We start from the raw sequence: 14100 nt of genomic DNA, 5'->3' as shown, positions 1-14100 counted from the left end.
GCCATGGCTAGCAGAAGCAGTGCTGGTATTGCAGAGCATTGAAATGGCTTCCGATGCGCTTTCCCCGCTGAGGGTGGGCGAGGTGCTCTGAAACTGCATGCTTGTGCTCATCACGCCCTGTTGGAGATCATAGCCAATCATGGCCGAATGGATTATGTGATGATGCATTGCTCACAGTCTGCCTGCGGAGCTGGCTGGGACAGGGCTGGGAGGCTGAGTGTCAGGGAGGGGTTTCCCTCTCCCTCTACTCCTGTTAGGCTAACCAGCTAGCTGTACATCTGACATTGGTGCAGGGGGCATGGTCAGGGCACACGTGTGATCTCCATGCACCAATTTCCTATGGTGTGGGAGCCACTAGTTGGAACTTGTCCTCCCTATGCCCCCACCCTAATTATTGCATAACTTATGACATTGTGTTCTTTCTTAATATGCATTGACCTATTTGACATCAGGGAGGTGTGTGTATTTTGGAAGGGCTGTATAAAAATCAAATCAATCAATCATTCAATCAATCAATTTGTGGCTTCTGATGGGTCTGTGTCTGTAAGTATGTCAGGCAACATGTGTTCAAGAGTGTGCATTGCAGAGATGAAGTTGTGTGCATTTTCATGGATGAAAGAGGATGCATTTCTGTATGTTAGGTAAGAGGATGTGTGCATGTCACAATACATGCATGTGGCTGCATGTGAGACAGTGACATGTAGAGTACTGAGTTGCAAGTTAAGGAGGCAACGTGTTAAGTAAGCACCGAGTTGAGATCAAAGGGATCCATCTTCCCTCTTCCCTACTGAATTGGCCTATCAGGATTTCCCACTGTGAACCTCGGGTTGCAAACATTCCAAAGTGGCCTAGAGTCTCCAGGAATCAACATCAATCACCAGATGTCTACTGAAAGCAGTTCTAGAGATGTTAATGACTATATATTGTGAAAAAAACTGTGGGGAGGGGGATCTCCAGGAATAACCTCAGTTAATGCAGGCAGCACTATAGGAACCCAAAGTGTCACCAGGTGCCATCACAAGCTTTCCTGCATGGAGCACCATCCCTCACTCCCCATAGTCTGGCACTCTCATGATGGAGGTGGCCAGCCCACGAGCACATGAGCAATTATCTCACACTTGGACGACCCACTGTTGCTGCAGTGGCTTCACCTGTGGCATTGTCCTACTCATGAGTGAGATTTAGGGAGCAACCCCCCCCCCAAGGTGGTTGAGCTGCTCCCAAGGTTTCTCCATAGGATAAATAGTAAAGGGCTTGCAATTTGCAAGCCAGCCTACATGGAGCTTGTGTGACAGTAGTCTTCATTGAGCTGAATGAGGTTTGATTCCTCATGCTTCCCAATGGGAATCCTCCCTCCCCCCCCCCCCCACTGGTTTTCCCAGGCAAGTAGCATTTCCCCTAGGGTTTTTGATGTTTTGTTAGTCTGGGTTAGGAAAAAAAATTTTTTTTTAAAGGAACAAATTTTTAACTGAAAACAACAAGCTACCAAAAGTATACATTATGATATCGTTATACAACTATGTACAAAGAGAAAATATTTGCATGAGATATACAGGCAACAAGATCATAACAGGAAAACAACCAGTAGAAAACAAAGAATAAAGAAGGGGGCCACATAGTAAAATCAGTCACGTGATGGGGGGGGGTCACGTCCAATGTCCACTTCCAACATTCATCCCATTGTGCTTTCGCAGAGATACATTTGTCTTTTTGTACATAGGGATTTTGCTCTGAGTTAGGGATGTGTGAATTGATTTGAGGACAAATGATTTGTACTCGAATCTACCTGTTTTGGGCAATTTGTGGACAAAACAAATCACCCCTGTGCTAGCTGGCCAGATTTTGACCCCACCCTCTCAAGCTTCAGAATCGTGACTTACAATGTGCAATGATTGGCTGGTGACCCCCCCGCCCTGGTTCCAGACTGGCTCATTTCCATTCAAATATTGTGTTACCAGCAGAGGCATATCTAGGGAAAATAGCACCTAGGGCAAGCACTGAAATTGCGCCCCCTGTCCAAGCATCTGACACTCATCTTTCAGATAACTTTACCATAATATCAGCTGAAAAATACAAGTCAGGCTCGTTAATCTTTTAATATTTCAAAAACTATTTAGCAGTGGACATAGCCAGATCAAAAAATGCTGGAAAACTACAAATTTCAGTATGCTGGGGCTCATGAAATACCCAAATACTATGTGGAGGTGTACTTGGAAAACTAGAATTGCCTGTCTAATTCTCTACTATGCATTGTAGCATCACTATTACATAAGTTTTAAAAATCAATGGAGAATTTGACTTTTCCCAGATACTCTGAAAATAATTAAAGGATATGCAGAGTAAACTGTGTCACTGCTTGGAATATATTCTAGTCTTTCAGAAAGACAGTTAAAATGAGAGAAAGAGAGCAAGAAACTCCCAGTGGGCCTTAATAATACAGATTTCACACTGATTCAAAGACAAACTCACCATCAATAGCCATATTAGCAAGACATCACATTTAACTCACTTATCACAAGAAGCAAAGTAAGAGCAAATGAATACAATCCTAGTTCATAAGCGTCAGCTCAGTATTCACAAGCCCTGATTCTCTGTACATAGTGCCAATCTGAATATGTGTACAGTGTCTTATATTATATTAATTTTAATTTTTTTTAACCTGTAGCCCCTTTGGGGGGCTTCCTAAAGTCTGTGGAGGGTTTTTTTTGCAAAGGTTCCTCCTCACCCTGCTGGCCTCTAGGGCCTCACAGGTACCATTTGAGCATGTGCGGTGGCCAATTTAAAAAAAAATCTTTTTTTTTAAAGGCCACCGAAAACAAAATGGCCACCGTGCATGCTCAAATGGCCTCTGCAAGGCCTGGCATGACCTAGGGCCTCACAGAGGCCATTTGAGCATGCACGGTGGCCATTTTGTTTTCGGCAGCCATTTATTATTATTTTTTTAATTTTACAAAATGGCGCCCCCCTTCAAGTGGCGCACGGGGCACTTGCCCTGCCTGCCTCACCCTAGATAAAATCCTGATTGGGGCACTACTATGCACCCCACACTTCTGCCACTGAACCCCCTTTTTTGCTCTGGATCTGCTGCAAAGATGCACAAACTTTATAAATTTGTAAAAAAAATTACCCATTTTGTCAATTTCTTTGAAATTTGGGTGCTGTCACCCTTTGGGCACTACCACCTGACCCACTCTTCTTCCCCTGGAACCCCCTTTTTGTCCTGAATCAATTCAGATTCAGTTTCAGGTAAATATGGATCCGAATTGAATCTGGGGTGATGAGGGGACAGAATTGTATCCAACATAAATTGGGGGTGATTCGATTCAGGTACTAATTGAAACAAAAATCCGATTCGTGCACATCTCTAGTCTGGGTGACATCTAGAACCTACCTACAAAAATAGCATGTTTCTATCATTTGTGGTTTGGTCACGGATTTTTATGTCAGTCACAGTCAGTCAGGGAAGCCCAAGGACCTTATAAATATTTTAACATTCCAATTTACTCTTTTATTGTTTAACTGTTTTAGAGTTCTATGTTGTTCTAAATGTTTTGTAAACCTCATTGAGATAGAGATGAGGGAGCTGACTGAGACTGAGAAAACTGAGATTACAATGAATGAAATTGTGATTGAGATTAAGATTGATATAATTGAGATTATTGAAATTGTGACTGAGACTGAGATTATTGAAACTGAAATTAAGATTATTGATATTGAGATTAGTGAAATCACTGAGAGTGAGAGTGAGGTAATTGTTACTCACTGGAAAGAAAACCAAGAGACTGAATCTGCTCAAGAATAAAAAACTTGTGAAGAGTCAAGTATTTTTCCTTACTAGCTGCTCTTTGGCGTTCAGATGAGGCCTCAGTAAAATAATATAGCACTTGGGGAGAAATATACAACCCAGCAATCCAGCACTGGAGGCCAAGATGGAGAAGATCTCCACAGCCACCATGTATTTCCCTTTGGTACTCAGGTAGGTTGGGACAAACGACACCCACACACTGCAAAAGACCAACATGCTAAAGGCGATCAACTTGGCCTCATTAAAAGTATCAGGCAGCTTTCTGGCAAGGAAGGCCACAGAGAAGCTGATGATGGCCAGGAGCCCCATGTAACCCAGGACTGTATAAAACATAATCTCTGAGCCTTCATTGCATTGCACAGTCATCTCACTAATTTGGGAGTTCATGTCAAGCTCTGGGAATGGAGGAGAGGTCCCCAGCCACACAGCACAAATGCCAATTTGAATAAGAGAACAGAGAATGATGATGGATACTGCCGTCCTCTTCCCCACCCATTTCCTCATCCTGTTTCCTGGCTTGGTGGCCATGAAGGCCACAACCACAGTGACCGTTTTACCCAACACAGAAGACACTGCAACAGTGAAGATGATACCAAACATGGTTTGTCGTAAAATGCAGGACAGCTTCCCAGGTCGGCCAATGAACAGGAAGGAGCATAGAAAACCAAGAAGCAGAGAGACTAGCAGGGTGCAGGTGATGCTCCAGTTGTTGGCTTTGACAATGGGAGTGTTCCAGTGCAGAATGAAGCTCCCCATCACCCAAACTGTGATCAACACAAAGAAAAGGGCACAAATAGCCAAAGCTGTTCCCAAGTGTTCTCCGTAAGATAAGAAAATAATACGTTTGGGGAGGCACTGATCCTGTTGCTTATTTGGATACCGTTCTTCTGGGCACTTCTCACAGTGGTCAGCATCTGAAGTTAAGAAAGAAGAGGTCTTACATTTCCAAAATGCAAAAATGGAGTGCCATTGTTGGAGGCATGCAGGACATATATAATATTCTACTGTTATAAACAGAATATAAACAGAAGTTAAGAAAGAAGACCTTTTTATTTTCATAATACACAAATTGAATGCAGTGTGCCACATCTTCTATTCTATTCATTATAATAATTATAATGAATATAATTATTTATTAAAAATAGTTTGTTGGCAACTTTGCCTTCTGCACCTTTTTAAAGAGATGCGCAAATTGATTTGAATTTGAATGGATTTGAATCATATCTGGGTGATTTAGGTGATTCAAATTCAAATTTAATCACCGCTTAAAAGGGCAATTTGTTTCAAATTCAAATTTAGCTTTTGAGATTTTATTCAGATTTGATTTGTGAGCCATTTGGCACTTTTTAACAACTATTCAGGCCTGAATTGAATCAAATGTGATTCAAAATCAAAATAAATCTTTGGAATTCAATTTTAATCTGAAATAAATTGAGAAATTCAAAACAAGGAAGTCACTCACTATAAATTGCCAGGACTGGCCCCTCTGAACTTCAGTTTCAGAATTATCAGTGGGCAGACTCAATTATGTTCTTAGATAATTGTCCCTTGATTCCCCCCACCCCCCATTATTTTATCCCTATTGGATAATTGGACTACTGGATGCATGGATGGATCTGACACCATCAAAAGGCAGCAGTTCAGTATGGAGCTGAATTTTGTGGGAACAACAAAGGGACATCAGAAACTGTAAAATATGCATTATCTGTTTCCAAAAAGGCCACCAATACTTTGGACTCTCTTTTTAGATGTTAAAAACATAAACCTATCTCATCATTTTGCAATGGATTTGCATCAGATTTGGTGGTGTCTCTTGCCATCTAGTTGAAGTATGCAATATTTCATAGGAATTGGATGGATACTTTTGATTTATAAGCAATAGAATGTTCAGAGTTTATAATGGCAGAATGGTGAAAACCTTTATCTTTTTCACTATAATAACACAATTTAGCTTTCCTAATACAGGCTCTACAAATATGAACTGGAGGAGAACAGGACTTGCAGTACCAAGCATGAATTGAATTTACCCTTTGCTAATCAGGCTACTCCCTGTTTTGCATTTCAATGGGAGGCATGTTTGAGCACTGTAAAATATTCCCCACTGGGGATGGGGCCACTCTGGAAAGAGCATTGGTGTGCTTGCATGCAGAGGGTTTCAACTTCCCTCCTTGGCTTCTCCAAGATAGGACAAGATTTTTTTTTTTAATAGGACAAGATTTTTTTAATGAACCAACAAACTACCAAAGCATACAGTACGTTACCAAAGCATACAGTACGTTGCCAAAGCACAATTATATACAAAGTGGTTGTTTGTACATGATATATCTACAAAGATTTACACACAATGATTTGGAAACCCACAAGGTTATGAAGTATATGCAGGTAGTACTGTAACTCGGGGGTGGGGGATTTCAAGGCACATCAGGTAACTGGGGGGGGGTTACGTCCGACGTCCATTTCCACAATTTGTCCCATTGCTGTTTGGAAGAGATACTCTTGTCTTTTTGCACATAACCATACAAACTTTTCCAGAAGAGATTTACTGTCTTATCTGCATGAACCTCTAGGTCGCGTCTTCCCTCCCTATTCCTATGGGCTGAGAGAGTCCTGCCTGCAACCTTGGAGAAGCTGCTATCAGTCTGGGTAGGCAATACTGAGCTAGATGGACCAAAGGTCTGTATAGGTATAAGGCAACGTCCTCTGTTCCTATGTAGGTTGTTACATTAGCATCAAAGGCAGAATTGCTGAGTTAAGTACCAAGCACATTAGCATTACCATGGAACCCAAATCTGTTTATTGTCATCCGCATTCATAAAATGATAGCAGCTCCATAAAACTGGTTTCCTTGGGGAAATGATATGGATTTTTAGACTTTAGTTGTTTGGATTCATCATCCTATCCTTTACCATGTTTTTCTGTATATTTATTTTTCTCATAATCACATTGCATAATGGGTCATGTCATACTGCATTTATAGTAGGAAACTCTAGTTGTTGAATTGTGTGGTGGTTACAGACTCTGCTGTTACTGTTTGCAACAGTCAGTCTTTGAGACTGTCATGTGATTACATAAGTTGGCTTCATGTGGGAAAGTTTATAAGTGTGAGGACAAAGGCAGAAAAAGTGCACAAAAGGACTACTTTCTCATGGTCTGGTGCTGGACTCTGTTGGGCATTTCCTACAGGAAAGCAAGAGAATGATAATAGTCTCACTGCAGCCCATGTGTCATTCATTGAAAAACCTTATTCAAGAAGATGGATAATAACAAAACTGTTATTTCTTGTAGATAGGAATGATTTCAAGTATCTGGATTTCCATTGTGGCTCTATATGTTTTTTACATACCAGTCTGAATTGCAATCATTCCCTCAGAACACGGAGTACAATCATAGCAACACACCGGCTTCCCCTTCTGAGCAATCCTGCTGTGTCCTGGGTGGCAGCTCTCAACACATGTGGCACGAGGCAGTGTCTAAGGGTGACCACAAGGAAGGTCAAATATCTCTCTCTCTCTCCCTCCCTCCCTCTCTCTTCCACCTGATATAAACATCTCTAAGTGGTGTACAATGTTAAAAGACAGAGTATGTAAAACAATATTAAAAAGTTAAAAATCACAACACAATTAAAAACTATAAAAACAATTCCAGAAGATAATGTTGTTGTTGTTGTTGTTGTGTGTGTGTTTTTATAAAAAATTCATTTAAAAGCCTAGCCTGGGAAAACAGGTACATCTGAGGGTCTTCCTAAAACCAATCAGAGAAGGAAATGCTCTTATTTCAACAGGGAGCATATTCCAGAGCCCCAGGACAACCACAGAGAAGGCCCAGCCATGAGTCGCCACCAAAAAGCCGGCAGGAACTGGAACCGTCCAGATTATCTTAATAGGTGACAGGGTTGATGACAGAAAAGTACCCTGGACCCAAGTCTTTGAGGGTTTTATAGGTAATAACCAGCACTTTGTATTTCATTCAGAAACCTATCAGCAGCCAGTGCAGTTCTTGTAAAGCTCGTGTTATAGGGTCCCTTCAGGTGGACCTAGAGACCAATTTGGCTGCCACATTCTGGTACCAGTTGTAGTTTCTGCACTATGTACAAAGGCAGCCTCACATACAGTGCATTACAATAGTCAAGCCTAGAGGTTACCAGCATATGTACCACTGTTTTAAGGTCATTTACCTCCAGAAATGGACATAGCTGGTGTATCAGCCAAAGCTGATAAAAAACGCTCCTGGCCACTGCCTCAATCTGAGAAACCAGAGAAAGTTTGGTATCCAGGAGGACTCCTAGACTACGTACCTGATTTTTCAGGGGGAGTGTAACCCACCCAGCACAGGCAGATCTAAACCATTTCGCAGTTCCCGACCCGCTACAGTCAATACCTCCATCTTATTTGGATTTGCTATCCGTCATCCAGCCCATTATTGCCTCCAGGCAGGCATTTGGGGCGGGGGGGGATGCCATTTCCTGATAAAGTTGGTATGGAGGAATAGATCTGGGTGTTGTCAGCATATTGATAACACCCTGCATGAAATCTCCTGATGATCTCTCCTGTAGTTACGTGTAGATGTTAAAAAGCATTGGAGACAGTACGGAGCCTTGTGGAACTCCACATTTTAGCTCTAGCTCAGTCTCCAAGCAACACCATCTAGAATAAACCAGAGAGGTAGGAATTGAACCACTGTAAAACAGTGCCACCCAATCCCACCTCCCTCAAGTGACCCTGAAGCATACAATGGTCGATGGTATCGCAGAGTCTCACTCACTCTGTCGATATCAAATTGGAGATCATCCATCTGGCCAACCAAAGCAGTCTCAACCCTATAGGCCACTTGAAAGCTGGTTTGGAATGGGTCTAGATAATCTGTGTCATCCAAAACTGCCTGGAGCTGAAAGGCCACCACCCACTCACTCACCATGCTCAACCATCACTAATTCTGTCAATATGAAATATTTAAGCTGGTTTCACATCACTTGTCTTCTTTTCAGCTTCAGCCACTGTGTTCTGAAACATAACACAGTTTGACCAAAGGACATGTCATTGTTTACTGAATGCACCAATGTTTTTATTTCCTTTATCATTTCATCTGATCTTCTCAATCATTCTACCCTTATTTCTCTTCAATTTTGTTTTGCCTTTTATCACATTTTCAGTATCTCATTTTCAGTGTCTCTGAATTTCCACTGAAACCTCGTTTAACCATGGTTCTATTGCTTTTTGGTATTACAAAGTCCTCCTCATTCCCCTGGAAAGATAGAGTAGAATGTAATGTCTTCATATCATGAGTCTGAAATTTTCACTTTTCCTTTCTGCTCACCAGACATTTGATACAATCTTCAAAAACACTGGAAGTTAAAGAAGGGATGCTATGTTTGAAATTGTTATACGTATTAAAAATCCAACATAGGAAACCCCAGTTATTATAGTCAATTCCTGGATCATTGGTTGTATGTCAGTCTTGGAATGTGAGTTGACAAAAGGTAGGCTTGTTCATACATTCATTTGAGTCTAGGTTTATTATAAGATACCAACAATGAAGTGATTGTGTGAATTCATGTCTTAAAACGCTGCTTGCTCTAGCGGTGGACGTGTGGCCTTGCAGTGTGGTGAGAGGAAAATCAATAGCCAGTCATGTGAGGGGAGATAAGAACGCTCCTGCCTCACCACCACACCCTCGCTGACCCTGGGATAAATGGTCATGTGAATGACCTTCTAAATTCAAATGACTGTGTGAACAGGCCTGCTGAATTTTGGAAACCTACACCGGCCAACAATTATGTGCAGCATTCTATCATTGGAACGCTCTGTCCCAGGACTGATGCAGTCTTGTAAGCAGCCCTGATGCTGTTGAGAACCGGCGGTTGCTTGAGCAGCACCATCACAGTTTCTCCCATGGCCATTACGTGCACAACCATCTGTTCACAACGTTGTCAGGGCTGCCGATAAGTCTGAGGAAGCCCCAAAGTGGTGTGTTCTGGTGGCATAATGCTGTGGTTCATGTAAGCCACAGCATTCAAACTTGATTCCAACTCAGGGATCTATGGAAGGCTCAGATGCCTGATTTGTGGAAGAGATATTTCTAGAGATGTGTAGAAACACTGAGAAAATTGTCTGCTCCTTCTTTTTTTGGGGGGGGGGACTCTGACATTCACTTTGAATTTCACTTTGGAGACATCTCAGTCCCAAACTAAGTAAAAAGAAGGAGTCTCACTCCTGTACCATACACAGAGAGGGCAAGACGTAATCCGATGGGTCCAGTGCCCATCTTTGATAACAGTGTTTGCATAATTTGAGGCCCTGTATGGATCATTGATATTTTCTGGCACAGGGGACAAAGCATAAAAATCAAAGGCCTTGCCAGGTATAACTCTGCAATTTAGTTCCAAAGGCATGAAGAAAGCATCACTCTCTTTATCTTGGATCCTAAATGCATCATTCTGTTTAAAAACAGAACTCCTGATTACTCCCACCTGGTTGAACTTGTGGTTCCACTGAATGGCACTTTTATTAATGGTGAAGCCTTTTCCTCCTGAAACCTGGGCATCCATCCTTCCAACTGGAACTCTCTGGAAGGATTGATTGGGAAATGTGACCAAATTGACAATATCGTATCCGACTGCCAACTCCAGATTCTCATCAAAAAATATTTCTTCCTCAGCGCTATTGTTGAAGCGGACATTCCTCAGAAAAGCATGAAGCTAGATGTGAAGAGAAAAAAGCATACGAACTGGGTCAAGTGGGGTGGAGTAGATTCATGTTTCAGTTCTGGAATTTTCTGAGGTCTATCTTGCACTCAACCTTGCTCCTGGTGACCCCCGTAGCAGTTCTGGCCAGGATCACTTTTAGAGAGCTTCCGTTTTTGTGCCAGCTACAGCCTTTCTTTCAGAAAGCAGATCTGGCCACCATTATCTGTGTCATCTCATTTGGATTACTGTAATGTACTTTATGTGGGGATAAGCTTAAAAAGCCCCCAGAAATTCAGCTGCTGCAAAACTTGGCTGGGTGGGAGGTTGTTATCTGGGGCTGCTTGTGTGCACCATAATTTCTGTCTTTATATACTTGCACTGGCTGCACATTTGTTTCCTGAATTCAACTGAAGTAGTATTTGAATCCACACACATTTAACCATTTCCTATAGTTGAACTGCAGCTAAGAGCAACTTACCTGCCATGGCTGAACTTTCAGAAGATTCTGTCTTTCTCCATTCCTCATTCCTTTGTGTTTGTATCTTGATGAAAACATAGCATGGAGAGCATGTGTGATGGCGTAAACAGCATTGTAGATACTGTAACTCTGAGCAGACATTCCCATTTCAAACACAAAACCAGGAAGACTCCCCAGTGTCTCCTCCCCAGTGCAATATTTTTGGCCTGGTAAATACAAGTTATGTCTGGAGAGTGAACAATTGAAAACGTTGGACCAGAAGTAACCCATGAGATAGATCTGAGACTGATATGGATTTAAACTTTCAAGGAAGTCCTGAAATCCTGGAACTACATTTGTATGAGGTTTGAAGGACAAGGTGCCATTGAAGGATTTAACTGTGAACTGATTTCCTGAAAAGACTGCTGTGTAATCCCACTGAGCAGTTATGATCCAAACCTTCTCCATTGGCTCAAAGTAAAAAAATTCATTCGCTTCTAAAATTATTCGTAAACCCTCCATATACTGACCATCCCCATAGACAAGGATGACATTTACTTTGCTGTATAATCTGAGAGTCTGATCAATCCATCCCAGGGCATTGTTGAGTTTCTCATGAGATGTTTCTGCTGGAATTGATACTGTGAATGCGATGCAAATATTGTTTTGGAAAAACCTTGGCCTCAGAGTTTTAAGAAATGTTTCTCCACTATCATCATCTGATGTGAGGAGGCCAATCCAATTCCATCTGAAATGCTTCAGTAGCTGAACAATGCCAGTGTATTGAGGGCTTTCATTTGGAACCATCCGGAAGAAAGAGGAGAACTGAATGGTGTCACTCAACACAGGGTCAAAAGAGCCATAACTCAGCTAATGGCAGCAGTAGGGAGAGAAAAATATTTTTTAAATGAAGAACAACATCCTTTTATTACTGATCAGAGGGTTATTTCTTGAATTCTCATCAATTAACTCTCTAGAAATACAGGTGAAACTCGGAAAATTAGAATATCGTGCAAAAGTCCATTAATTTCAGTAATGCAAATTAAAAGGTGAAACTGATATATGAGACAGACGCATTACATGCAAAGCGAGATAAGTCAAGCCTTAATTTGTTATAATTGTGATGATCATGGCGCACAGCTCATGAAAACCCCAAATCTGCAATCTCAGAAAATTAGAATATTACATGGAACCAAGAAGACAAGGATTGTAGAATAGAACAATATCGGACCTCCGAAAAGTATACAGTGTACTGTGCTTGATTGGCCAGCAAACTCGCCTGACCTGACCCCATAGAGAATCTATGGGGCATTGCCAAGAGAAGGATGAGAGACATGAGACCAAACAATGCAGAATTGCTGAAGGCCGCTAATGAAGCATCCTGGTCTTCCATAATACATCATCAGTGCCACAGGCTGATAGCATCCATGCCACGCCGCATTGAGGCAGTAATTGCTGCAAAAGGGGCCCAAACCAAGTACTGAATACATATGCATGCTTATACTTTTCAGAGGTCCGATATTGTTCTATTCTTCAGTCCTTGTCTTCATGGTTCCATGTAATATTCTAATTTTCTGAGATTGTGGATTTAGGGTTTTCATGAGCTGTACGCCATGATCATCACAATTATAACAAATTAAGGCTTGATTTATCTCGCTTTGCATGTAATGCGTCTGTCTCATATATAAGTTTCACCTTTTAATTTGCATTACTGAAATTAATGGACTTTTGCACAATATTCTAATTTTCCGAGTTTCACCTGTATAATCAAATAACCCAAAATGTACAACAGGAGTAGTGCTGGAGGGAATGCTGGTAGGGATGTGCTCAAAAGGTTTTGGTGATTCATTAGTACCAAAACTTCATTGGCACCAAAACTATTCAGGTTGCTGCAGCCTAAACATTTCACCAGGGGGTGAATGTTAGCTTTGATGATCAGGTATGCAGGTGATTATTTGCTGACACCATTCTGGTCATGGCCTTTGGAGCAGCACAGCACCGCGACCAGAATGGTGGTAGAGGAGCAGTTAAGGACCTGAATATGTGTTACTTAATGCTTCCACTCTCTGCCGCCTTCCCTGCCTGCCCCAAAACTTTCATGTATATCCCTAAATGCTGATACCAATGTGGTTGACACCGCTTGTAGTATCTAAACAGGACAGCATAGACGGCAAATTACTCGTGGTTTAAAATATTTGGACACTTCCCTCAGCTCTGGTAATGGAATAAAGCTCTATTCATGAAAACATGACCTATTATGGGTTTTGGCCTTATCATTCTAAGAAGCCCACAAAAATTGTGTTTTGGCATCAGGTTTTCATTCTGTCAATGGGGTATTTTTTATTATTTAATATTTAGCTTTCTATACTTCCCTTCATCCAGAGATGCTAGGGCAGTGAATGGTAAGCTATTTTTATCTTCCAAATTACAAGGGAGACACAGGTAAGGTGTTGAAGGGGGACGCACACTTCTCTAAGTGCGACACTTATCCATCTGTATATCAAGCCGCATACCTGTGGTGTTTTATAGGTATTTAAGATGTTGCCCATCTGGATGGAGTTTTGGGAAGTGAGTGCCCCAATGGCAGCCATGAACTTCTTATCCCTGACACAGTTGTAATTTGGGATATGCCATTGTCCCATGAAAACTAGGTTGAGAGTGTTCCAATAGGTCATTCTTGGATTAAAATAATTGTCAAAGATCCAGGATCCCAAAGTGGTGTTGGGTAACAACTTGGCATTCTTGTTGATCTCCTCAATGGCAAAAACAGATGCAAGAGCTTGCTGGTAGTTTTTAGGCATTAAGCTGCAATGAGATGTGCATGTGGTCTTAGAAAGTTATGCCAATGAAACACATGCATTGATTACCATTCTATTCAGCCAGTAAATTTTTGTTTCCCCAGATGATTGTCCTGCTTACTACTAAACTTATGGATCATTTCTGAGTGATGGTTACTGCTGCTGCTATGACAACAACAATAACAACAATGACAATTTACATGACACTTTTGAAGAAAAGTGTAACAAAAGTGAAAATGGAAAATAAATAAACAGAACAGAAAATAGATTAATAATTAGGTAGGTAGCAAGCATGGGCATAGCTTGGGCATGCAGAGGCCCATTCAAGACATGGTGGCCTCCAAAATGGCCTCCACCT

General features: G+C 41.5%; 1 protein-coding gene across 1 annotated transcript; it reads right to left on the bottom strand.

The window, feature by feature from the left end:
* Positions 1–3817: 3817 nt before the first annotated feature.
* Positions 3818–13745, bottom strand: LOC128330891 (vomeronasal type-2 receptor 26-like). Its single transcript, XM_053264253.1, has 5 exons — positions 13458–13745; positions 10966–11814; positions 10026–10499; positions 7149–7275; positions 3818–4719 (listed from the first exon to the last, which is right to left on the bottom strand). Exons 1-5 carry the CDS (start codon positions 13743–13745, stop codon positions 3818–3820), a joined length of 2640 nt encoding a protein of 879 aa, XP_053120228.1.
* Between the last annotated feature and the right edge of the window lie 355 nt (positions 13746–14100).

The sequence above is a fragment of the Hemicordylus capensis genome, chromosome 6 (genome assembly GCF_027244095.1).
Source record: "Hemicordylus capensis ecotype Gifberg chromosome 6, rHemCap1.1.pri, whole genome shotgun sequence".
NCBI lineage: Eukaryota > Metazoa > Chordata > Lepidosauria > Squamata > Cordylidae > Hemicordylus > Hemicordylus capensis.
Note: the sequence above shows the minus strand (reverse complement) of the source record. Positions and strands in the feature narration are given on the sequence as shown.

Coding starts and splice junctions, on each gene's coding strand:
- LOC128330891 (XM_053264253.1), bottom strand. CDS start 13,745: ATGCCTAAAAACTACCAGCAAGCTCTTGCATCTGTTTTTGCCATTGAG. Junction 10,500..10,965: donor TGAAAGTTCAGCCATGGCAG/GTAAGTTGCTCT, acceptor CTTCACATCTAG/CTTCATGCTTTTCTGAGGAA. Junction 4,720..7,148: donor AATGATTGCAATTCAGACTG/GTATGTAAAAAA, acceptor TCTTAACTTCAG/ATGCTGACCACTGTGAGAAG.